At 37.6% G+C, this 23,404-nt stretch overlaps 2 protein-coding genes across 5 annotated transcripts in view; one reads left to right on the forward strand and one right to left on the reverse strand.

Annotated features, from left to right (window-relative positions):
- The window catches only part of NPHP3 (nephrocystin 3), a 34,048-nt gene extending 12,238 nt beyond the window's left edge, over nt 1-21,810 (forward strand). The window contains exons 13-28 of one of the 3 annotated variants that reach the window (XM_066193290.1): nt 83-180; nt 660-762; nt 1,385-1,467; nt 2,491-2,629; nt 3,441-3,605; nt 4,086-4,183; nt 5,019-5,141; nt 5,478-5,667; nt 5,810-6,051; nt 6,432-6,507; nt 7,681-7,808; nt 9,420-9,660; nt 10,672-10,797; nt 11,036-11,151; nt 11,342-11,544; nt 21,659-21,810. In XM_066193290.1, coding sequence (XP_066049387.1) covers nt 83-180; nt 660-762; nt 1,385-1,467; nt 2,491-2,629; nt 3,441-3,605; nt 4,086-4,183; nt 5,019-5,141; nt 5,478-5,667; nt 5,810-6,051; nt 6,432-6,507; nt 7,681-7,808; nt 9,420-9,660; nt 10,672-10,797; nt 11,036-11,151; nt 11,342-11,522 — 2,109 coding nt within the window. In that variant the 3' untranslated portion in view covers nt 11,523-11,544; nt 21,659-21,810. The other 2 variants (XM_066193282.1, XM_066193300.1) reach the window with 2 other exon arrangements.
- UBA5 (ubiquitin like modifier activating enzyme 5) lies at nt 13,535-23,360 on the reverse strand. Of its 2 annotated transcripts, XM_066193326.1 has the most exons (12): nt 23,201-23,360; nt 22,140-22,185; nt 21,956-22,045; nt 21,079-21,188; nt 20,582-20,668; nt 19,840-19,924; nt 18,914-19,018; nt 18,608-18,735; nt 17,861-17,996; nt 17,328-17,403; nt 16,445-16,551; nt 13,535-15,876 (listed from the first exon to the last, which is right to left on the reverse strand). In XM_066193326.1, the coding sequence occupies exons 1-12, from the start codon at nt 23,344-23,346 to the stop codon at nt 15,793-15,795; spliced, it is 1,200 nt and encodes a 399-aa protein (XP_066049423.1). In that variant the 5' UTR covers nt 23,347-23,360; the 3' UTR covers nt 13,535-15,792. The 2 variants fall into 2 exon arrangements, with proteins under 2 accessions (XP_066049423.1, XP_066049430.1); XM_066193333.1 differs by lacking the exons at nt 22,140-22,185; nt 23,201-23,360 and having other exon boundaries at nt 13,539-15,876; nt 21,961-21,979.
- Between the last annotated feature and the right edge of the window lie 44 nt (nt 23,361-23,404).

The raw sequence follows: 23,404 nt of genomic DNA on the forward strand, positions 1-23,404 counted from the left end.
GTTGCACAGTTAATGAAACATAGCAACTTCTGGCATTGTTTTGAGTAACGTCTGTGTTAAGAAATGAAAATTTGTTTTTTAGCAAGCCGAAAAGCATATGAAGTGGTTGATAGATCCACTGCCAGTGAACGTGAGAGTGATTGTATCAGTGAATGTAGAAACGTGTCCGCAGGCATGGAGGTATGTTACATTTCTGTGATGTGTCAGAGTATCCTGGCTTAGAATTATTATTTTAAATTGCAGTTACTCATTGAAGAGCAGACAGATTTGTCGAGATGTGGAGATTTAATAGGATAAGATTTTCCAACCCGTGAGGAAAATGTAAGCTTCTCTATTGTAGCTGCAATGACAGATTTTAGCTGTTGGAAAACCAGATTTTTGTTTTACTGTGATGGATCTATCCACATGACTGTATGAAAGACGATATTAAATGCAGTAAGATTCACATCAAGAACTGCAGTACCATGATGTAGATTCAGGATAAGGCTAAAACTGGAAATTTTACTTCAGATGATTAGCATTTCATAGTAGCAGGGAACAGCTTCAATTACTGCTTTGATATAAATCTTTAAAAAGCCCTGAAACTCTGATGTCTTTTCTTTTCTTTTTGTGTGCTATTTAATAAGGTTCAAATATGACTTTGTTCTCTCTTACCAAAGGTTATGGCCCACTCTTCATCTTGATCCACTGAATTCCAGAGATGTTAAATCTCTCATTAGTGCAGAATGTAACTCTGCAAATGTTAAATTGACTAAAGAGCAGGTATGGCTGTTGCAGTTTTTCTAAAACACCTACTCTAGTATAACTTTTAGTGAAAACATGGAAAGGTGAAATAAGCCCAGCTGCCAAAAGAAAGACTTATATTTAGCTAACTGAATACGATTGCTCAAGATAGCATTAAGTTTGAGTATTTTTACCCCATGGCTCATAGCACTGAAACACAGATGGAACAACATAAATTTTTAACAGAAAAACTGTGCAATTGCACATACTGCTGTAAATGTGTTATTTTATTTTAGAATACCAGAAGGTTTAATTATGTTTTAATTAATTCTTTTTGCATAATACTATAACAATGATTGACATACTGGGAAATACAGTATTTTACCTTTGTCCTTGAGACTGATTCTGTAAGGTAACCTTCATGTTCAGATGTAATGTTAGATCCTAACTCTTCATCTTAAATTCAAATGGGAATTTTCACTCATATGCTCCAATAGCTGGAAACATGTGCAGTATTTTGTGCACTACTTACCATGTTATAGTCTTCAGATGTTACAGGTAGAAGAATATCTAGATTTTTAGTTTTCTTATCAAACAGTGAACGTTTTGTTTGTATGGTTAGTTTCATCTCAGCTCACAGATTTTATTTAAAATGTTGTAGGAGAAGAAGCTTGAGAGACACTGTCGTTCTGCCACAACTTGCAATGCTTTGTATGTCACTCTCTTGGGCAAAACCATTGCTTGGTAAGTTGAGGTGTTTTGGAAATTACTTTGATCATCACTAGATTAGAAGACTTCAAGTTAGCCTTTTGAAATACTTTCATTTAACACAGAATGAATCTTGTTAAGAAAAAACAATGAAGAAGTTTTGCCCTTCACTGACTATGAATGCAACAGGAACAGAAATCAGAGAGTGTACAGTCACCAGTTTGATACTAAGCGAACCCAAATGGTTGTATCTATTTGTTTTTAGCTCTTCTATTTCCATTTAATTTTAATTTCTTCTTCTTCTTTATGGGTGTATATCAGTTGCTTCAGTGGTTTTTAAAGGTATTTGGAGAACGTTGGTATTGTGTTGTTAAGCAGTTAAATTCAGGTGTGTTGTTTTTACTGATGTACCAGAGAGTTTGCCCCATAGATTTTTAAGGCTTCAGGGAAGTTCAATGACTGTTTGGTTTAACATCCTGCATTTGGTCCTTAGCCTTGTGATCCCTGCTGTGGAGAAAATTAATCTTCCCTGTTGTGCAAGAGAATACCTAATAAGTGCCATGGCTTCTTATTAACCTAGACTTCATCTTGTTGAGAAAGATGCATTTTTAGTTAAGGGACTCCCAGAAGATGATACACTAATTGGTAATTTAGTCTGGGTGACTGATTTCATTATATTTGTTCATGTTTTATGTTCTAGAAGACTTAATTGCTCCTGAAAACATGCTTTGTAAATTCATTAAATGAAATAGCAGCATGTGGTTTTATCTTTATCCACCCTGATTTTCTTACTTGTACTCCTGCTGGAGAAAAGAACACTGCGGCATAGGTTTTTTAATAAAACTGTTGCAGCTATTTAGAAAAATCAGACAATATGACAGAAATTGACTTGGAAGTAGTCACCTCTTCTTTGTTTAAACCTCACCAGAGACTGTGCACCTTTTTGAACCCAATGGGAATCCAGAGAATATTTGAGTAGAGCTCTTTCTTAGTTTCAAATCAATCTTACTCAGCCAAGTTTAATATACTAAACCTTACCCTTTTTGTTCTTTTGCTCAGTGTTGGAAATACCGGAAATATTGATGAGATTGTTCAGCAGTGTTGCCAGTGTCAAGACACAGTATCACTCTACAGGCTTGTTCTGAGATCAATTCAGGAATCATTGCAGAGTGATAAAGAGAAGGGTCTTTTGAGAGAGGTAAGCAGAGAATGCATCAGTGTTTCCACAGGTAATGAATACTCTTTCCTGTAAAGGGTTTTTCTTAACTTGAAAGTAAATACAAAATATTTTAGTTCATATGTATGATTCAGACATTATTGTGTATTATTAGTATAGAAGGGACAATTTAATTAATGTAATTACATCTGTTGCATAACTATAGAATGTATGCTTTGTATTAAATATCAGCTGAGCTGTTGTCTCACAGAATAAAGCAGGGCTTTTTCACTATGATGGCAATACAGAATTAGCACTTCCTTGCTGATCACAACCATGATGTAGTGATTAACTACATTGAGCATAGTTGAGCTCAATGACATCAAAACATGGTGTCCTGTGAATACAGGCATTGCTTATTAAATTCCTAACTCCTCTTCCTATCTTTGCAGAATTTCTGTCTTGTGCAAAACATTTTTTTAATTAGGACGCAATACTCCTACTTGCTACTGCTTTTGTTCTGGCAGCATAAAGACCCTGAGCATATTTTACTTAAATGGAAGTTCCTCATGATAGTGGAGTTACTCTCTCCCAGTGTTTTAGAGAAAAGTCTGAGGAGCCATTTGTTTGTTCCAGAGTGTCCTATTTGGTGCTTTATCTATTAGAATATTAAACTATTAACACTGAGGTCTCTTCTTTGAGAAGAGGGAAAGGGCTTGTATAGGCAGGGTTTTTTCCTTTGGCTGTAAAGTTATCACAGTGATAAACAGTATTTTCCTTGAGATTTCAGTGTAACTAAGCTCTCCAGGAAATATGGCTAATTGTGTGAAAATTTGTTTTCTGCTTCTTGCAGATACTGTGTGTCATTGGTGTCAGCCACAATGGGGTGAGTGAGTCAGAGCTGATGGAGCTTTATCCTGAGCTGACTTCTGCAGTGTTGGCCTCACTCCTTCACAACCTGCACAAAATGTGTCTGCTGACATATGGCTGTGGTTTGCTGAAGTTCCAGCACCTCCAGGTAGAGTTTGTAATTTTAAATATGTACAAGTGAAACTCCAACCCCTGCCTTTTAGACAAGTTCTGCTGTTTGCTAGGTAGGCCTTGAAATGTTGATGCTTGCTCAGCTTGCTCATCGGCTCTCCTTAACATTTAGTCTTGATGTTTCAGCACCTTGGAAACTACCACAGCTGTGATAAACCAGTATTGCTGAAAATCTGGCCTTTCAAACTTTCGTAAATTTCTAATCTCTTAATTGTTAACTCCATATATCCTAGAAAACATTGGCTTCCCAAAAAAAAACCAAGAAGAATTGAATGAGAAAGGAATATTGCCTGAATAACCAGAGCTGTGGTGTAATGTAAGACAATTGGTTTGTAGTGCCTTTGTCATTGAAAAATTTTCAGTTCCACAGCATGAGATGTGTTTCATCACCCTGTGTCTCATCAGCACTTAAACAAATTAAATGCATTCTCTTTCTTTTAATTATGCTCTCTTTCAGGCTTGGGAGATGGTAAAACTAGAGTACATGGAAGCAGGTGAAAATGTTATTTCTGCCTATAGACAAAAACTAGTGGAATATTTCACCATGCAGTTAAGGTAGGTCATAATTCTTCAAGAAGTGCTAAATTGCAGATTTCATGCCTCATAGATACTTTTGTTTTCCTCATATACCTTCTTTGAGTTTAATAAATTATTATGGCAAAATAACTATGCAAAATTATCAGTTTAGAAGTTTGTTTATTTATCGATATGTTGCTTCTTAATCTTGGAAGAGAATGAGGTCTGTGTAGGGGAATGGGCATATGAAAAAGCGATCATGGGGAAATGTAGGGCATGAATTTATGCCATATCCGTTATTTTGTGGTCTCCAACCCACCATGGATTTTTAATTCCCAGTAAATGCCAGGAAATTTGAGTTTGCCTGGGACTTGAAGCAGAAAACCACTTGTGTTCAGCAAGCATTTAGCACATAGATAAGAGGAGGTCCAGTAGGACAGCAGAACATCCAAAAGTTCATATCCAGCTTGAAAACTGATTTGAATTTACATCCTGAATTACTGTGTCCCAGCTGTTCATTGCTTCTCCAAGCATCCACTGTTGGGTAGCAGGAAGCCAAGAGGGCCTCAGTGTGCCCGACAAAGGAGGCTCAAAGGGGCAGTGGGCTGCTGCAGGGCTGCAGTCCTGCTGTCAGGCACAGATTAGCCCATATGGGATGGAGAAGCAGATTCCTGTGGAGTGCCTGGGGGTTCCACTGCCTTCTGAGGTGAAATTAGAAAGAACATATAAGAAAATGGAGTACATAGCTCTTACAATAATCTGTCTGTTCAGACATTCAGGTATGGAAGTTGTATGCTTGCCTGGTTTTCACATCAAATTGACAAGATGTTAGGCCTGTCAGAGTTTTAATTTTTGTTTATTTTTCTTTCAATAGTCAAGACCGAGTGACTTGGAGAAGTGCAGATGAACTTCCCTGGCTCTTCCAACAGCAGGGCGATAAGCAAAAACTACACAAGTGTCTTCTGAATCTCTTTGTGTCCCAAAACCTTTACAAAAGGTACAAAGGTAGCAACTGCTTTGGCCATTATAAACATTTCATTGTAATTTTTTGTCAATATAAATCAGAAAATGACAGATTCAAATACTTAAATAATAGAGGGTGAAGTGCTAAATGCTGTTTCCATATAAATAATGTATTTTTTCTATTCTGTTATGCCCTGGGGGGTGGTAAAGGAACAAATATTGCTGTTGAATAGTGTTAGTCTCCATGGATTGTCTCTGTAGATGCTGTAGCATAACAACAGCCTTTGTGCATGTGGGCCTTTTTTCCTAAGCGAGCATCAGTCTGAGTAGAGGGGTATCAGAGATAAGATTCTTTTCCTTGTTAAAACAGGGGACATTTTGCAGAATTGCTGAGTTACTGGCAGCTGGTTGGGAAAGATAAGAGCTCTATGGCAGCTGAGTATTTTGACTCTCTGAAAGAATATGAAAAAAGCAGTGAGGGAGAGGAAAGTATGATCTGCCTGGCTGATCTATATGAGACCCTGGGACGGTTTCTTAAGGACCTAGGTCTTCTCAGTCAGGTAAGTACATTTAGAGATTGTTGTAACAGCAGAAAGGCAAATGAAGCAGAGCTCAGTGTGTGCTTTCTGTGGCAGTAGTTAAGTTATTGCAGCATAGAGGATGCTGCCTGCTGCCCTCACGCTCTGGGCTTGGCTGTTCCAGGCTGTAGCTCCTCTGCAGCGCTCCCTGGAGATCCGAGAGACCGCCCTGGATCCAGACCACCCGAGGGTGGCACAGTCACTCCACCAGCTGGCAGGAGTGTATGTTCAGTGGAAGAAGTTTGGAAATGCTGAGCAGCTGTATAAACAGGCACTGGAAATCTCTGAAAACGCCTATGGAGCTGAGCACCCTCGGGTAGCCCGCGAACTTGACGCACTTGCAACCTTGTACCAAAAGCAGAACAAGTAAGCTTAATGACACTGCTGGTTTTGTTTTATGTGGTGGTAGTAAAAAAAAAAAAATAGCAGCAAAGGTTTTCTTCTTGAAGCCAGAATTTTTCTTCGGTTCTTGTTTTTGAGTTTCATATGTTCATCTATGAGCATCCCCTCTCTATTCTTGTAGCAGGTCACCTAGGAGGGGCCAACTTTTGTGCTTAGATTAGCAAAAAACTTGTAGCGATATAGGAGGAACATTGTCTGGCCCTTAACATTTTGTGTATTTTATATTTGAAAAGAATGGGATTCAAGATTTTTGAATTTTCAAATCTATACACTTGGAATGTTTCCAGCATACTTATTGGTGCTACATTTGACATTCTTCTGACATTATAAATAACTGCTTTCAGATATGAACAAGCTGAGCAACTGAGGAAAAAGTCCTTCAAAATACGCCAAAAAGCAGCAAGGCAGAAAGGCAGTCTGGTAAGGAAGTGCTTGATATTTAAAAAGAGAGGCCGGGCATGTTGCAGCTGTGCTAAACAGATGATAAATTGTGTCTGCAGTGCTGACTATGCTCCAGGACTTTCAATAATTGTGGGCATAAGTAGTGAAGTACCTTAGCAGCAGCTTTGGTAACTGCCCTTTCAACTCTGCTGGAAGTGCAGATGTATCAGTACAACTGGAATGGAGTTGAGAGAAGTGGAAAAGAAAGAAGTGGATATATACATTTCAGAGGTGCAGAATTACAGCTGATACAATTGTGTGTCAAAGTGACAATGGAAAAAGGTGTTCTCCAGAATAGCTGAGGCATTTATCCTACTAGTGAATGCAATGCTTACTGCAGTGGAAAATTCCAGTAACAGTATTAGGTGACATGTTAATAACTCAGAGTTTTCCCCTGTTTTCTTCTTCTGTGTTGTTTTTCAGCTACAGGATTTCTGTTGTCATTTTTGAGCTAAGAGTTTATCATGTAATGCCTGTACTGTAAGAGTCCAGCTAATAACATCAGAGCTCACGTGGTAGCTCTAATAAAAGTAGTAAAAACCCATAAACATGTTGCTATTTCCACAGTGATTAAATAAGAATGAATTTGGTTCATGAAGATTTGGCCTAATTCTGTAATGAGTTGTTCTGCAAAAATATTTTTATCAAGACTGCAAAGATCAAAAATAGGCAGAATGTGTAAAAACAGCTGCATTTTTTACCCTGATTTATTTTGCTTGGTAGAATTAACTTCTCTGCCTATTTTAAAAAGATTGATGTGAACTCTTGAGTAATATTTTATATGTGTTTGTATGTGGTGTTTAGAATTGGAGATTATATTGATTTTAAATTTTGAGCTTATAAACCTAAGAATTTGACCTGAATTGGTTTTTTGAACTATAGAGTTTAAGCAAATTAGCATGTCTCATACAAGGAGAGTGGTGTGAGAGCACAGTAACTTGACCTGCCTGTAAATTTTCACCAAAATTTCACATTTTTGGTGCAATTTGCTGATAGATTGTAAGTAAGCATTTGCCACATAGCTCAAAAATAGAACTTAAGGAGTATTATTGTGCTACTTTGGCACCTAACTGCATCTTTTGGTTTTCTGTCTTTAATGTTAAACTTTAAAAGTACTGGTGACTGCCTTACATTTCCTCCTCTTTGCTGTAGTGTGGCTTTGCTCTCCTGCGTCAAAGAGCCTTGCAACTGGAAGAGCTCACATTAGGCAAGGATACACCAGATAACGCTCGAACCCTCAATGAGCTTGGAGTCCTCTACTACCTGCAGAATAATCTTGAGTGAGTTGTACTGATTGTGACACATCCACTGAGTGTTCTCAGCTGTCTGAATGGAGACAGAGCATGGAGATCCAGCACTAAATGTAGATACATGATCAAATCCTTGTTTTAGTACTGTCCCTTATTCATTCTACTGGGTTTTGTTCACTGGGAAATTTACTCCTATTTTCTGTTTGGTGCTGTTGGCATGCGGGTATTTACCAAGTCAGTGCATTCAGAATTGATGTTCCACAGTTAATTAGCCTTTGTTGCAAATACCAGTTCTCAAATTTGTGCTTCCTCTACTCAGCTTCGCTATTTTGTGACTCTCTTCTTTGCAGTGCTCATCTTTGAACAGCAGGATTGTTGTTTTCCTATGACAGTATTACAAGAAGTCATGACTTAAATATTCATTGTGCTTGTAATCCTTCAGCTTTTACCTTGATGTCTTGTTAAAAACCAGAAAGGGCCGGAACAGCACAAAGGTTCTAAAAGCAGATAGAGATAAGCAGGGTGTTGAGGAAGGGGAATAAAAGGTGCAAGATAGTTCTGATTGTATGTTTAGCTACTCTTCCCATCAACTTCTTTAGCTGACAGAGGAATCTAAGCTGTGTGTTTTGAGGGAATTGTAAAGTCATCTAAATCCCACTCTACTGAATTGAATCTTTACAGAGAAGAACAAAAGTGCCCAGCAAAAAAGCACAGAGTTCCGGGAGTTTTTTTACTTCCAGTTCTTCCTGTACCTGATATTTAAGGCACCTGTAGCTTTTGGATATTTACAGAAGTATATAATTATTTAGGATCTGCATGCAGAATCATGATCTCTGCAGTGAAGGAATTGATTTTTAACAGTTGTTGGATGTGGGATTTTCATCAGTTTACTCTCATTAAGTGACTGATTATAGAGGAGCAATATTTGATCTAATCTCAGACAAGATTGTTTAATAGACCGTGTTATTCATACGTAGTTCCTGTTGATTGCAACCTACATCAAGAGTAGCTGTATCTCCACCATTTCATAGGTGAGAAAAGGTGTAAACTTCTTTACTGGAGGTTTAAGGAACTTTTCAAAATGGGTATATCTGCTCTGAACCATCAAGTCCAAGACTTCATGTAGTTTAGATGCAATCAGTGGCAAAAGGGTATGTCACTTAATGAATAGTTCTTTATCACATCATCCTCCAGCCCTTGCATGGAGTGAACACCTTTTGACACTTAATCTAAGAGCTCCAGAATCAAACCTACAGTTCTGTGTATAAATGGTCCTTTTTTTCTCTAACATAAAATTGTTTTTTATGACTTACTAAGCTGAGCTCTTGAAAATAGCATGACAGGGGTTGTGTGGATGTCATTATGAGGAGCTGCCTGGTAATAATGGATGCTAGGAGTCTTATGGGTTGATCACTAATAGTTTTGATAGAGGAGCTGCTGTAAAGCTGTAATGGAATAGTAGCACCTACTGCAGTGAGATAAAATGTGACCTTTGCTTCAGTGGTGACATTACAAAGTTTTTTTCTATTTTGTCAGGTTCTACTATGAGTTTTCAAGGCTGATTTTGTTAGTTCAAACAGGCATTTCAGCTTGTACAGATGTTACCAGCTTTAAATATTGATGAGCAAATATGTTGTGTAGGACAGCAGAGCTTTTTCTGAAGCGCTCCTTGGAAATGCGGGAGCGAGTCCTGGGATCCGACCACCCAGACTGCGCGCAGTCTCTGAACAACCTGGCAGCCCTGTACAATGAGAAGAAGCACTATGACAAGGCTGAGGAGCTCTATGAGAAAGCTTTGGACATCAGGAGGAGAGCCTTGGCTCCAGATCATCCCTCCTTGGCTTATACTGTGAAACACCTGGCAGTGCTGTACAAAAAGATGGTGAGCACAAGCCTGTTACCTCTTCTGATCACCTAAATTAACTGTAATGTCTTTGCCTTAAGGGAAAAAAATCATGTTAGTGGGTAGGAATAGTTCTTTTTCCACAATGACCTTGAACTTTACAGTCAGTTTAAGGGTAGCTTGAAGGCTTATGAGGGAAATAGTATTTCACAAATAAACTTTCTGACTGAGCCACCTTCAGCTTCTGTTGACTCAGTGAAAGGTGAGCGTTACTTCTATGCTTAATGCACTGTGAGGAGTAAAATTAACAGGAGTATAAACTTCTGCATTTCATAATTTCAAAACGTGTTGTGAATATTTGTGGTTGTAGATGGTTGTTCTAACCATTTGCTATTATTAGTGCAATACTGTTATACTCTTTCCAACTGTTAAACCAAGATCAAGTTCAGTGAATTTTAAGAATTTTATCTATTTTACATTTTCACATTTTACTGTTCTTCAAGGAGAAAAAAGACATAGTCTCTTGGATCAAAATTGCTCATGTTTTTGCTAAATAATTGTTACCTGCTATTGTGTGCATTAAATGATTTTGGGTCATGTTATTTTCTGCTCACTTCAGCTACTAATTTTCATGCTGCAAAACCACTCAATATTTGCGTCAAAAACCTCTTTGATAGTTTGAAAGAGCACAAATTAAAAGTCAGTGGAGACAATTATTTCGATAAAAGTACAACTGAAAAATCTTTTTACAGCCTTCTCAATGAGACACTTCTGGGGAAAAAATAAATTAAGAAAGGAAGAAGTAAACCTAGCTGAGAAACCCATTACCTGGGAGTTGAATATGCCCAGTATTTTGGAAAATTAAGTTCTAATAAATATTCATGATAAATAATTTGTGCATAGATTATAGAATATGCATACTATTTAGCACAGTTATCCCCTTATTCTAGAAACCATTAGATCTTCTCTAAGGCTTTTGTTTAAAATAGGTTTTGCTGTTAGCATCTTGATACCAGAGAACTGAATCATTTTTTTCCCTGTTATTTCTAGGGAAAGCTTGACAAGGCTGTTCCTCTGTATGAGCTAGCAGTTGAAATTCGACAGAAGTCATTTGGCCCAAAGCACCCGAGTGTGGCAACTGCTCTGGTAAACCTGGCTGTCCTTTACTGTCAGATGGTAAGTTTTTAATGCCTACCATTTATTTTTCCTGTCTTAGGCTTTTTTATGACTTTTACCTAAATGAAATGAAAGAAACTTAATAGTATTGAAAAGGGAAATTCCTTATAGTAGTTGCAAGTTCTTGGGTTCCATTTTAAAGGTTGTTTAGCCTGATACAGGGCTAAAAAAAAAGCCCATGTAATCTGTATCAAAGAAATGACACATCTGTTACAAAGAAACTTTCTGCTTCCCAAAGAAAAAGCAGATTGAAGCTTTGCCTCTCTATGAACGCGCACTAAAGATTTATGAAGACAGCTTTGGCCAAATGCATCCTCGTGTGGGGGAAACACTGAAAAACTTGGCTGTGCTAAGGTAAGATTATATGCTTCAACCCTATAAATGCAAAATACTGCATGAAACAAAACATCTGGGCTTGCATATTTTCTGGGAAAGTAGAGTTTTAAGTACACTATGTTGATAGTATGGTATATATTTCAATTCAAATGAATTGAGAGACTTGTTTTATTTGCTTGTTTCAACTTTGTTTTGCTCTTTTCCAAAGCTATGAAAGGGGAGATTTTGAGAAGGCAGCTGAACTTTACAAGAGAGCTATGGAAATAAAAGAAGCAGAGACTTTGTTGATTGGTGGAAAAGCAACTTCTCGACACTCATCAAGTGGAGACACATTCAGCTTAAAAAGTGCATTATCACCAAACGCTTTGCTGGAACAAGGACAAAGGTGATACAAACCTGCTCCAAGAAAAGGTAGTCTCCATTGATATTTTCAAGACAGAAAATTACTAAGAGAAATCTGTTTTTCCAAGGATTATGTACTATTTTGAGACTGATGCCTGTCTTCATGAATTCTGCCTTAACTTTACAGACTGCATGGTACAAAGTGAGCTTCTTTCATTGTGTGGGCACACACATTAGTTACTGGCTCAAGGTGTAGCTAATACCAAAAACATGGACTTGGTACCTCTTAGGCTAAGTGCCAGGATTATAACAAATTAAACTGAACCACTTGTATAAACTCTAAGGGGCAGTTCTTATTTCTGTGTTGTAATAGCATGGCTTAGAGGATTTGTGTATTTTTGTATCGTCATCCTTCCTGCCTTTTTAGAAGCTTTTAAAGTTGTTTCTGAAGAAATGGTAATTTTGAAAAAACTTTGAAAATATTGTTTAACCTGAAGTTTTACCTGCAGGGTAATTTCAGCCTTAAGCAAACTTTCATTCAAGGGACTTGTGCAAAATTCATTGGTTTCCTTGGGAAGCTAGGATATCTAAATATATCATCATCATCTACAGTTAAAGCTGTTGTAAGACTCCACTCTATTCAATAAAAATATTTCCAGTGAGCAATCAGAATGAAGATGATTATGGCTAGATTTCCTGTTCTTAAACCTTTAGCAATACTTTCACTGTTTAATCTTACTGAATCCCTTAAAACACAAGAATGTTTCTATTAGCTGGGAAAACCTAGTGATGCAAAATAGTCTTCCATCAGATAAAGAAATGTAAATCAAATCTACCTGCCTGTTTTATTTCTTAATACCTGAATCATTGGAAGAATCAGTCTGAGTTTTATTCTCATTCAGTCCATAAATGCATGCATCAATTAAAATACATACTAAAAAAAGACTGTTTATAAAAAAAGGAATGTAAGCGGAAAATTAATTGAAACCCTACTATAAATTTCAATGGCAGCTAAGGTTAAGATTAATTTGATCCAGTTTCAAAACTGCAAATGGCCTTCACTTCAAAGGAGTACTTGCCTTCCAGAGTGTTTTTTCTCTTTTATAGTAGAATTAAATATTGCTCGTTTCAGCCCTTGTTCTGATTAGAAGGAAATTAGTGTTTTGGTAAAGCAGTAACTTGGCAAAAGAAAAGGTATATAAAACTGACAGCACAAATATACAACACAAATTTGATTTTTAAGATTAAGATTTAATTGAGAACAAAAATCAAAAATAGTTCTTGAAGGTCTTAGGATAGAGCACTAAGAGTTGACACTATGTAATAAATAGCTCTCTGGATGTTTTCCTCTTATTCCGAAAATGGGTTTGTAAGCAAAGCAAGGGTTTTACCACTCTATTTCAGCCACCTTGAAAAGTTTTGAAAATTGGAAAGTTCTTTGCAGGATTGTCACCAACTAAGAGGAGCAAAAATAAAACCAGACAAGTACACGTGCAAAAAACCCCAAACAAAAATACACTCTCCCCCCGACCCCAAAACCTCAACCTACTCAGCTTGTGTGTATGTTGTCTGATGTTCTTAGACCTAGTAATTCCTCTAAAGAGTTATCAGATGTCTGGTCCAGCTTGTCATGTCTGTTCTGATTTTAGCATGTACAGTGGTACATCTTCCTCTCCTAAATAGTTTCCCCTATTGTCGCTAGTTTAAAGAAGTTGTTACTTTCTAGATCCTCAGTGTTACTGTTGCTAAACTGTTACTATTCTTCCATTGAGCAACTTCTTTCCAACTTCCTACTAGGTTGCAGGGTTGGTTTTGGAATAAGAAAAAAAATTAAAATAAAAAATTGGTCCCTAAAAAGTAGCCAATCCCAACCATCCATTGTCCTTTAGCAGAGAGGGTGCGGAATCCATGTGCTTACCCTGTGAACCCAAAGAAAGCTTCCAAGACAGCTTCCATGGAGCTGTGCCTCATGGACAGCAAGGAAAAGTCATTTGTATACATGGGGTATGCCAGATAATACTTCTGTGTAGGAGAACTCCACCTCAAAGCAGAGGGTCACCAGTTTCAACTGAGATTTAATTACACTGTCAGGATATCAACATTTTAATAACATTCACGAGATGCTGTTAAAACTGAACACTTTTATAAGATTGCCATTATTAAGTCCAGCTTTATTTGGCAATGTACTTTGTTAGTTCATAACAAGGAAGCAATAAATATTCTATTCTATTCTGTTTTACAGTTAGAGTACATTATACTTGTAAATACCTTTTTAATATATAAAAAAAATCCTTAATGCTGCTTTTTTTCGATGCTGTTTATTTTTAAATAATTTTAACCATTATACATACACATAAAACCATCTTTTATTTATTTTTTGATTATTTCAAATTCTTGTATATACAAGTTGAAAGTCTGAAACTAACACAGGACCCATTTTGTGTACTCTCTAACAGGGCATACAAAAGTGTATTAACTCCCTCATAAAAGTGTATGTGAAGTTGCCTCTCTGTCAATCCTGTGATAGCAGCCATGTCAGCCAAATAGTTAAGAGTCAGGATGAACTCAGCTGTTGCAGAAATGGGTCAGCCGTTTGCCTCAGGATCTCCATAGCCAGCTGTGTGCCTGATTTTTTTTGTTCCCAACAGAAAGGTGAAAGTCACAAAGAAATGTAAGTAACATGTAAATTGACACTGGATCAAGTTAACACAGACTTAGTGACACAGATTCAAGTATCTACCTTTGTAATGGTCTCATTATTCTATTTCTGTCTTTCTCTGCAGTTTATTTCTAAAACCTGGTTTCTCCAAAACAGAACTCTATCCAAAAAACCACTTTGGTTTTACAGTATAATGCCCCACACTCAAAACCCACCCAAAATCTTCCTCACAGGTTTCAGAAATGATTTTTTATGTATATATTATGATTAGATGTTAGCTGTAGAGGAAACTGACTTTGAATTTTGTAACCCTTGCACAGAAATGAAACTTTTTTTAAACCAGCTATAACTAGGTAATAATTCAGCTGCCCTAAGAAACAGAAGCACCACCATGATATTGCTGTTGCTTTACACTATAGTGGGATACTACCACGGCCATTAACAGCTGACTCTATGTTGGCTGCATTGTGGAAAAGTTTTTTGAAGAGCCCAACTTGGAAATATTTGTATTATACTGCCAAGGCTGAAATAATTACCAAGTTCAGGATAAGATGCCCACAGTAGTTAGAATATTTGAAACTGATCCTTCCAGTTCTGCAGGGTACTGGTGGCTCCAGGATGTAAATATTTACAGGTCAGTTTAACACGTGGCCATTTAAAAGGTTATATAACTGTACTAATGTCATTTACAAGACAAATACAACAGGTGAGCTACTCCAATGAGGATATTTGCAAAACTAAAAATTTATAGCGTCTCATTTTAGAAGACTTTCTAAGCAAACTCAGACTTATAGTCCTTAATATAGCCAATTTGATGGGAAGTGATCAGAATTATAGCTAAACTTTCAGTAACCAGCAAAAATATAATATTTAGACTTTTGAAAAGGTAGACAAAATCTCCGGTTCTTTCCAATGTTGTCATAATTTTGTCATGAAAAGCATCTGCCAGACAAAATAGTGGCATGCTGATGTGCAGTCTGCTAATGTAATACTAACAAAAGACTTCACCTTCTTACAGTATACTCAAAACATCACATACAAAACATAGGCAAGCAGTTTAAGGACAAGCAGTAGTAAGACATTGATAAAGAAAATTTCATCCCAGGGATATTTAAGGCAGATGAAAAGGCTTAGATGTTCTCTTTACTCAGAAAAAGTAGCCACAGCATGATCTGTGCCGAGACTTCAGACCAGGGAATGACAATCAAGTACAAGTGCCTGGAAAATCAGGAGCAGCAACATGAGAGAGGCATTATCATCTGCTCTTCACCTACTTAGTCCACTCCAGCAGATTTCATCTTTCTCTTGGCCTGTTCTGTGTGCTGTTCTCATCACATCATAGGGTATATAATGTGCTGTGCCTGCTGTTTTACTTTATCCAGGTCCTTTTATTTGCCACTGAATATCTGGACAGTGAGTGCTGAGAAACTAAAATTTACAGTAGCACAGCTCTATCTGCTAATAAAGACATGATGAGAAAACAGAATATAAACAATGTAAGTCTGTGTCCTTCCTGCCCCTGTAACTGTTCTGTTTCATCAGAAAAGTAAAGGTAAGCTTCAATGGAGGTTAAAAAAAAAAGAAAAGTAAGAAGTGTGGTCTTCTCAAAATCCAATGTCCATCCAAACTCATGAAAGTTGTACTTAGTATTTTTTTTTCTACATGTTTCTCATTTTGGCCATGAGTTCTTCTAGGCTTTCTTCAGACTCTCTTACTGTCTCCCCAGTTATTAAATTCTCTTCCTGTTAGGAAAAGGAAGAAAAAGTTGTCAACAACAAAAAAAAGTAAACAAAAAAACCCCACAGATCAGCTTTATTGCTGTTACACTATGCCATTTTCCAAGAATCAGGCACTCAGTTGTGGGATTAGGCCTAAGTGATTATAAGCTTCAACTGTAAACTATTTTGACTAGGAGTTAGGATGTTCTTACTGTAATACATTCAGATTCCATGTTCCCCAGGTATACTCATTGCTCTTTGACTACATACAGCTTTGACAAGATACGTATGGTAAAAATTAATTAGTCACCAAAATATCAACTGAGAAATTCACATTTGCTGTTCTTCCCCCAGCCCCCAAATGCATTCATTCCTACCATCTCAGCATTCACACTACTTAAAGAAGTACCTTTCCTAGGAACACAAAACTGGACCATAAAAAGGAATAATCAAATGAACTGAGGTCAAGTTTCACTGGAATTGTTCAAGATGGAATTCTGTTTTAGATTTAAAGGGTTGGCAAACTGGCTGGTATTATAAATTTTAATCTACAATGTGTATTTCAAAAACTCATAAAGAATAAATATGTTACCTTGTCTGGGATAGTATATGCTACACTAATTCCCTCAGGAAGCTCAGGTACTGGGCCAGATGCAGCTTTCAGCTCTTCTTCTGAAATTTCTGATACTAATTCAATGCCTTTGCATTAAAAGGAAACAAGAATTCCATTAAAAGTTAAAAGAAAAAGTTCTTTAACCACCAAGTTATCACAGTAAGAGGAAAGGTGCAGCCACTTTCCCAAAACAGAATAAAATTAAAGCAGAAACATCTTTCATTTCAACAACTTCATTCCATTATCAATACAAAATATTTTCCCTTTATAATATATGAAATAATTCTATATAGGCAACTTATGAACCAGAATGGCATCTCTTCCTTGTCCTTAGCATTTAAACTTTACCATAAGGACACTTCTCCCAGTTGTAAGATAAGATTATTTTCTATAGCATGTAATAAACAGAACATGTATCTCCATTCTTAAAATGGTTATATAAAACATATGTACCATTCCTTAAGATAATTCCTTCGAATTTAAAACCCTCAGAGGAATGTAAAAATCCGTGGGATGCCTCAGCACAGTGGTCATGGAAATGACAACTGCTCTCTAGTATATTTAAAAGCAATATGCAGTTAATACATCTTCTCATATCTCTCTCATCTTCAGACCATCTTCTGAGGAAATTTTTTATTCAAGCAGCAGTTACATTTTGAGCCTAAAACCTGGACATTGCACTAAAAACGTACCATCAAGTTGTGGTAAAATTACTTTCAAAACCTGTGAAAAGCCAACAGTAATTACACAGTGTAAGTTACAAAAAATAAGAACTAGAAGAATTCTGTGTACCCTAAACTGTGTTCACCCAAATTGAATCTCAGTATTGGGAACATAATTTAGTCTCCAGTTGATGACTTACCCCAGTCATTGTCTTCGTGTACTATTTCTTCTTCCTTTTCAATTACTTCTTCTTTTGGTCTTTCAGCTTCTTTTTTCTGGAGGGAAAACACAAAGAAATAAACCCCTCAATAAACAAAATTTAACAGTCCAATTTCCAAGAACAGCAAAGAAATTCAAGCCTAATATTCACATTTCTTCCAATATGTAAGATAAAAAAGTTCTAAATGGTGACTGCTTAGGAGAAAAAAGGCAGAATATCTGTAAGTTTAAAAACTCACCAAACCCGTTAATAATCAGAAAGATACAACTGCCAGAAAAGTTTGCATTCAGTTAAGTAATACTTTCTTCTACATACCTGCTCAACCTTTCTTTCTACTCTTTACTTTAAGGTAACTGTAAGTATTGTATGTTTAGAAACATGTGCAACCATCTGAAGACAACTGCTGCAAACTGAAGTAGCAACAAATATTTTCTTTTACTACAGATCTGCAGCTTGCTTTGTTCTCAAAGAAAAGGGAAATAAATCAACCCACAAACCCAAACCGTTTTTACCTTATAATTTTCTTGCTGTTTCCTGCAATTGTGGTCACTGCATTGGGGGTTTGGCTTCATGGACATAGTTGGGAAGAAATCCTGCATGGCATTGTAACCAAGATAATAACTTACAGTACCAAAATTTAACAGGTACCTGGAAACACAGAGAAAGAAGGAGCTTGTAATACAGGTGCAAACCTTAAACTTCAGTTGCTCAGGGAATAATTTTTCCTCAAAGAACTTTCAGAATACACTTTCAGACTTATGGAGTTGTAGAGTTACTGTAATTGCCTTAAATCAAACTATGCTGTAGTCAGCTGGCAACAGAATAACTGGATCAATATAGAATCCCATCTTCTCGTGGTGTGTGAGAATAACTCAGCTACAGGCAAGAGAAGTAATTTATTCTTTGTCCGTGTACAAAATTTCAAGGACAAGTCAGCACTATAGCATTTTTAATGTATAACTTAATGATGTCAAATCAGAGCATGCTTAAATGCAGAGCTAAGAAAAAAAAATGTGCATGTGTATTTGCAGCAACAGAGACCCTTTGGAAAACACTGAAACTGTTTCTTACCCCTGAAATTTCTAGTTAAAATTCAAGCAGTGTGTATTTCAGCCCTGTTCAATGTTGCCAACAGAATTAGGAAACAAGCCATGAACATGTAAAAAAGAACCAGACCTGTCATTATGAAATGTTTCTTCTGGGTTTTTTCTTCTCATATTTTGCTGTACACATCAAATAGCAACAACTCGGTCACTTACTTGAGAACATTTTGTACAAGCATTCCTGCCACAACCCCCATGGTTGTAGGAAGACTGGCTGCACAAACTCCTTCTCGTTTCAATGTCTTCTCATCAATGTTTGCAGCTACTACCAGTGGAGGAGCACACTGAGGGGAAATAGAGAAATTAAACTGTAAAAAAGCATTCAAGAAATCCCACAGATCACACAGAACTTTAAGGTACTTCATCAACTGTGCCAGGATCACACTCACTAGGCCAGCTGATCTTCACATTCCCAGTCCCACTCTAAAAGGCAAGTGAGCAATTCAGCAGAGCACCACATACCGCAAAACAAGCGGATTCACCAGGTATGATCAGCTGGATGTGTCCTGACACTGCATTTTCACTCACTCCAGACTCCATCCAGATTTGTCCGAGTTCATTGCAGGCCTTACAAACAGAGAAACATGCACGTCAGCACTGCAGAAGTTTAATGAAAAGAAAAGGAACCCAAACAGTGTGATAAATTGGGAGTGATGAAACACATTCATCTCCCTGCTTCCAGGCAAAAAGGCTATGGTCAGAAAAAGGGACATGAAGAGATAGAAATTATTTATCAAAGGACAAATCAAACAGCAAATAAAAGTTGCCCTCATGAAGCCAGCCCTTTGTGCTTTCCTGAGGACCTGAGATATTTTAACAAATACAGACATTAGTGACCCAGTTACAGCACACTACAGAATACAATTCCACAAACTATTTTTAGAGGCTTGGATACAGTGTATCTGTGTGCCTTCCCTGCCTGCAATTTGTGGATCAAGTCAGCTGAAGGGTAACAGAAAACACACATTTGGCATATACCCTACATTGGCTGCTGCTGTAAAGAAAAACAGTCTGATTAAATAAACAGCATTTTTAGTATACAAGAAGTCATGTGAAGTGTACAATCAGCTATAGAAAATCTTTAAAAGTTTGTAAGATTTAACATACCAGGCTTTGAAAATACCGTTATATAAACACAGTAATTTGAAAAGACAGACTTTATGATACCTTGATCTTCTACTAACCATTAGCTGATAGTAACTTTAAAGTCTTCAGTGATACTTACACACATAAAATGGGTTTATAAGAACTGGGTAAAAGCTCAAGATTCCTAGACCAAGGGGGACATTTCTTAGGAGATTGTTTTTAAGTTCCTGCCTTTTCTATAGTTGCATAATTCCTAACATTATTTATAGGAGAAAACAGACTTCCACAAGCTTGTGCCTTACCGTGTTAATTGCCATGCGAGCTTCAAAGTTGTCCACGCAGCTTAGAACAAGATCCACAGGCTTCCCTTCCTCCAGTGCACCATTACTGAAACAAGCATCAGAGGTTTACATGAAATTGCTGGCAGAACAAAACACCAACACAGCAACCAACATGCTGCTTTAGAGTACAGAAGCCCAAGAAAAGTGAATTTCTAACAAAACTTGTGCAAATGCAGTACAGGATACAACTAGCATCTTAGATCTGCAGTAGATATAACACCATGCTGAAGCTAGGATTTAAATGTATGGGCATTTTAGACTGCTTGTACAGTATACACTCACAGAACAAAGTATTGGAGAATTGTATCTTTATACAACAGAACTGCAAATGGTGCAAGTTATTTCAGATCTCTGTGAGATCCACCAATAACTACTTCCTTCTTCATTCTATAAATCATACCTGAAACTACTACAGAGCACTCTGTTTTCCATAATGGAAAACCCAGAGCTTTGTTTGGAAATCTAAAGATGCACTCATATAAAAAATAACTACGTAACAGCAGAAATAAATGCCAGCTATAGAGAACACGTTTTTATCTCTATCTATATGGAGGCAGGGATGTCTTCATATACATATATTTCCCAGAGGTTTTCAATTGGAAGTTATTAAATTGAAAAAGAGCCCCAACAAGAAAAATGTGAGGCTGTGTAGAACCACACATCAGCAGAAGTTAGCGATATGCTAAAGTTGAGGGGATTTTACCTTATTCTATCCATGAAGTGCTCAAAGTTGTCCAGTGTTGTGATGTTGTAGTTATGTACTTCAAACTGAACATCAGGATTAATATCCCTTATGGAGGAAATAATAGGTGTCAGTAGTAAAGAATAAAAGGACAATTTGCATTCTACTCCCTAACTTCATGAGATACTACAGTCTTAAGTTTCCAGTCTGAACTCTAGAATTCACTCATATTTGTCAACAGCTTAGATTATATAAGAAAAAAACCCACAACATATGGAAGTGGCATAGTTTATACCAAACTTCTGAGCAAAACTGACTATATTTAAAAAGTATACTCACATTACGGTTTTGACCAGTACAAAAATGTCTTTGAAGTATCAGTCATCCCCACAAATGTTTTATACTCAAATTCCCAAATTAGACCATGCTACTTTGCTAATGATTAAGAGTGAAACATTGGTTTTCTGGAGCAGCATCTTGGCTAAATAGATTTTGACAGCCACTTCTCCAAGTAATACCTCAAAGTATGTTCTGCTGCTTGCACTTTACTTAATCCAGCTTGATGAGGTTGGAAGAAGAGTCTGTTCATGTTTGCCAGTTCCACTTTGTCATAATCAAACAGAAGCAGCTACAATAAAGAGTGTTTTAACATGTGTGAATCTCCAGAGACTCTGCAAACATAGCACTGTGGCAAGACATTTTGAACAACAAAACTAATTCTGAAACCAAAGTCATAGAAAACTCCCCCAACCAAACTCCTTCCCTCAGAGACCCATTCAGTTCATATACAAGAGGAACTGACATCATAAGGATGTGAGAAACTGAACCAATCTGTTACATCATTAAAATTACTCAATAAAAAGTTAACCCTTTATTTGATCTAAACTAAGAATATTCAACAGATTAACCTACATGAACAGTATCACATCTGTTACCACCCTCTTACTTGCTGCAACATGACAAACTAATGTTTGTGATAAAGACATCTGTTTGTCATCTACTAAATTCAATTCCATGATATAAACTTGGTTCTTATAAGACTTTATCTTTTATGTGAAATACTCCCTCCTTTTTCTTTATTTTGTTTTCCTTTTGCAGTAATCCAGCGTGAAGATTACAGAGATGGGTTCATATAAGAATATGGAAATGACAAACATCCAAACAAGAATCATGCACATGATACAGGGCTAAGCCCTAAATAAATCAATTTAACCAGCATAATAAAATTACACGCTCTTCATGTGCGATGTTTACGCAAGTGCTGTTCTTGAGTGCTTTCTTCACAACATTTTTCATTTGAGTAAAATCAACAGAGTGAAATCAAATCAAATTCTTTACAAAGGGGACTGGTCCATCTACTATAAAGATACAGAAGAATAAAAAAAATCTCATTACCTTACCAATGCCACACCTTGTCAGCATTTCAGCAGTCACACTGCCAACGCCCCCTACACCTACTACTGCAACTGTGAAGGTACGGATTTTCTGTAGAGAGAAATAATATACAGGACAGTATCTCAAAAGTGGTCCTCCCAGGAAAAAAAATGCAAGCAACATTTCATTACAGATAGAATCCTACCTCATAGTCTTTGACAATTCCCATTCTTTTTAATGCCATCAAGCGACTACGAAGAAAAAAAATGCAACGTTACACAGAAAATGTTCTTAATGTTTCTAACAACAATTTTGCTTTTCAGGCATTTAAAATCACCTTTGCTTTAGAAATAACCTCACCAAGCAATAAACTCAAGCCTGTTTCCACTGCAGTTGTGATTGGCAGCTAGGTAAAGTCTGAGTGACAGAGTAGATGCTTTCCTATTTGCAGCAGAGTCCTAACCCTGCAGAAACTCATGCACCTATTCCTCTGGTATGCATAATATTGATGAAATCAGGAGGACACAGCTATTTTTGTAAATGAATCCCTGATTTACAGAATGAAAGGTGACACATTTTTTTTGGTAGTGAACCATATGGCAGCAAGCTACTGAAGACTTGCACTGTTTCCTGATTGGTTTGATTAGATTAACATAGCATTAAAAAAATAAAATAAATAGAGACTATCGGGTTTTGAGGATAACTGAATGGATTTTAAAGTAACATTTTATCCCTCTGTTGCATTTTTCATGAAAGTACAGGTATCAGCTTGTATTAATGAAAACTAAAACCAAACCCAAGCCAACAGTACAAGAACCAAAAAATCATCAGATTTCCAGAATGGAAGGGGATCTCTAAAGCTCAAGAATTCTAGAAACCGACTTCTAAAATAGGCAATTTGGAGGAATAAGACGTCATGTAATACCAACACCTGTCCCATTTACTAGCAACGCAGCTCATAAGATTTCCTCTCTCTCCCTCTCTCTCCCTGCCTGTACTGTAAAGCAAGATAATACAGAGCAACCCTGACATGCACCCCTGCCAGCCCAGCCAGATGGGAAATCCGAGCATCTCCCCCCTGCTCCGCACGAAGCACCTGCCTCCCACTGCCCGACAGCCTCCCGAGCACAGCCAGCCCCATCCCTGAGATTCCCTCCAGCTCCATGTGCCTCTCCCGCTTCACCCAGACCCCCCGTTCCACCCCACGGCTCTCCCCGTTCCCCATCCCCCGGCCCCCGGCAGAGCCCCCGCAGCGGCTGGGCGCACCTGTAGGGGTTGGAGTCGGTCACCTCGGGGCTCATGGTGTCGATGCGGGCCCGCGCCGCTCCCCGCCCGCGCTTCTCCCGGGCCAGCTCCTCCTCCAGCTCCCGCACGCGCCGCTCCAGCCGCTCCAGCCGCCCGGGATCCGCCATGGCAGCGACACGTCCCTGCCCGGCCCCAGCAGCTTCCGGGAAGCGCCGGGGCGGGCCC

The sequence above is a fragment of the Chamaea fasciata genome, unplaced genomic scaffold (genome assembly GCF_029207755.1).
Source record: "Chamaea fasciata isolate MVZ Bird 193981 ecotype frontalis unplaced genomic scaffold, bChaFas1.0.hap1 SCAF_1, whole genome shotgun sequence".
NCBI classification, from domain to species: domain Eukaryota; kingdom Metazoa; phylum Chordata; class Aves; order Passeriformes; family Sylviidae; genus Chamaea; species Chamaea fasciata.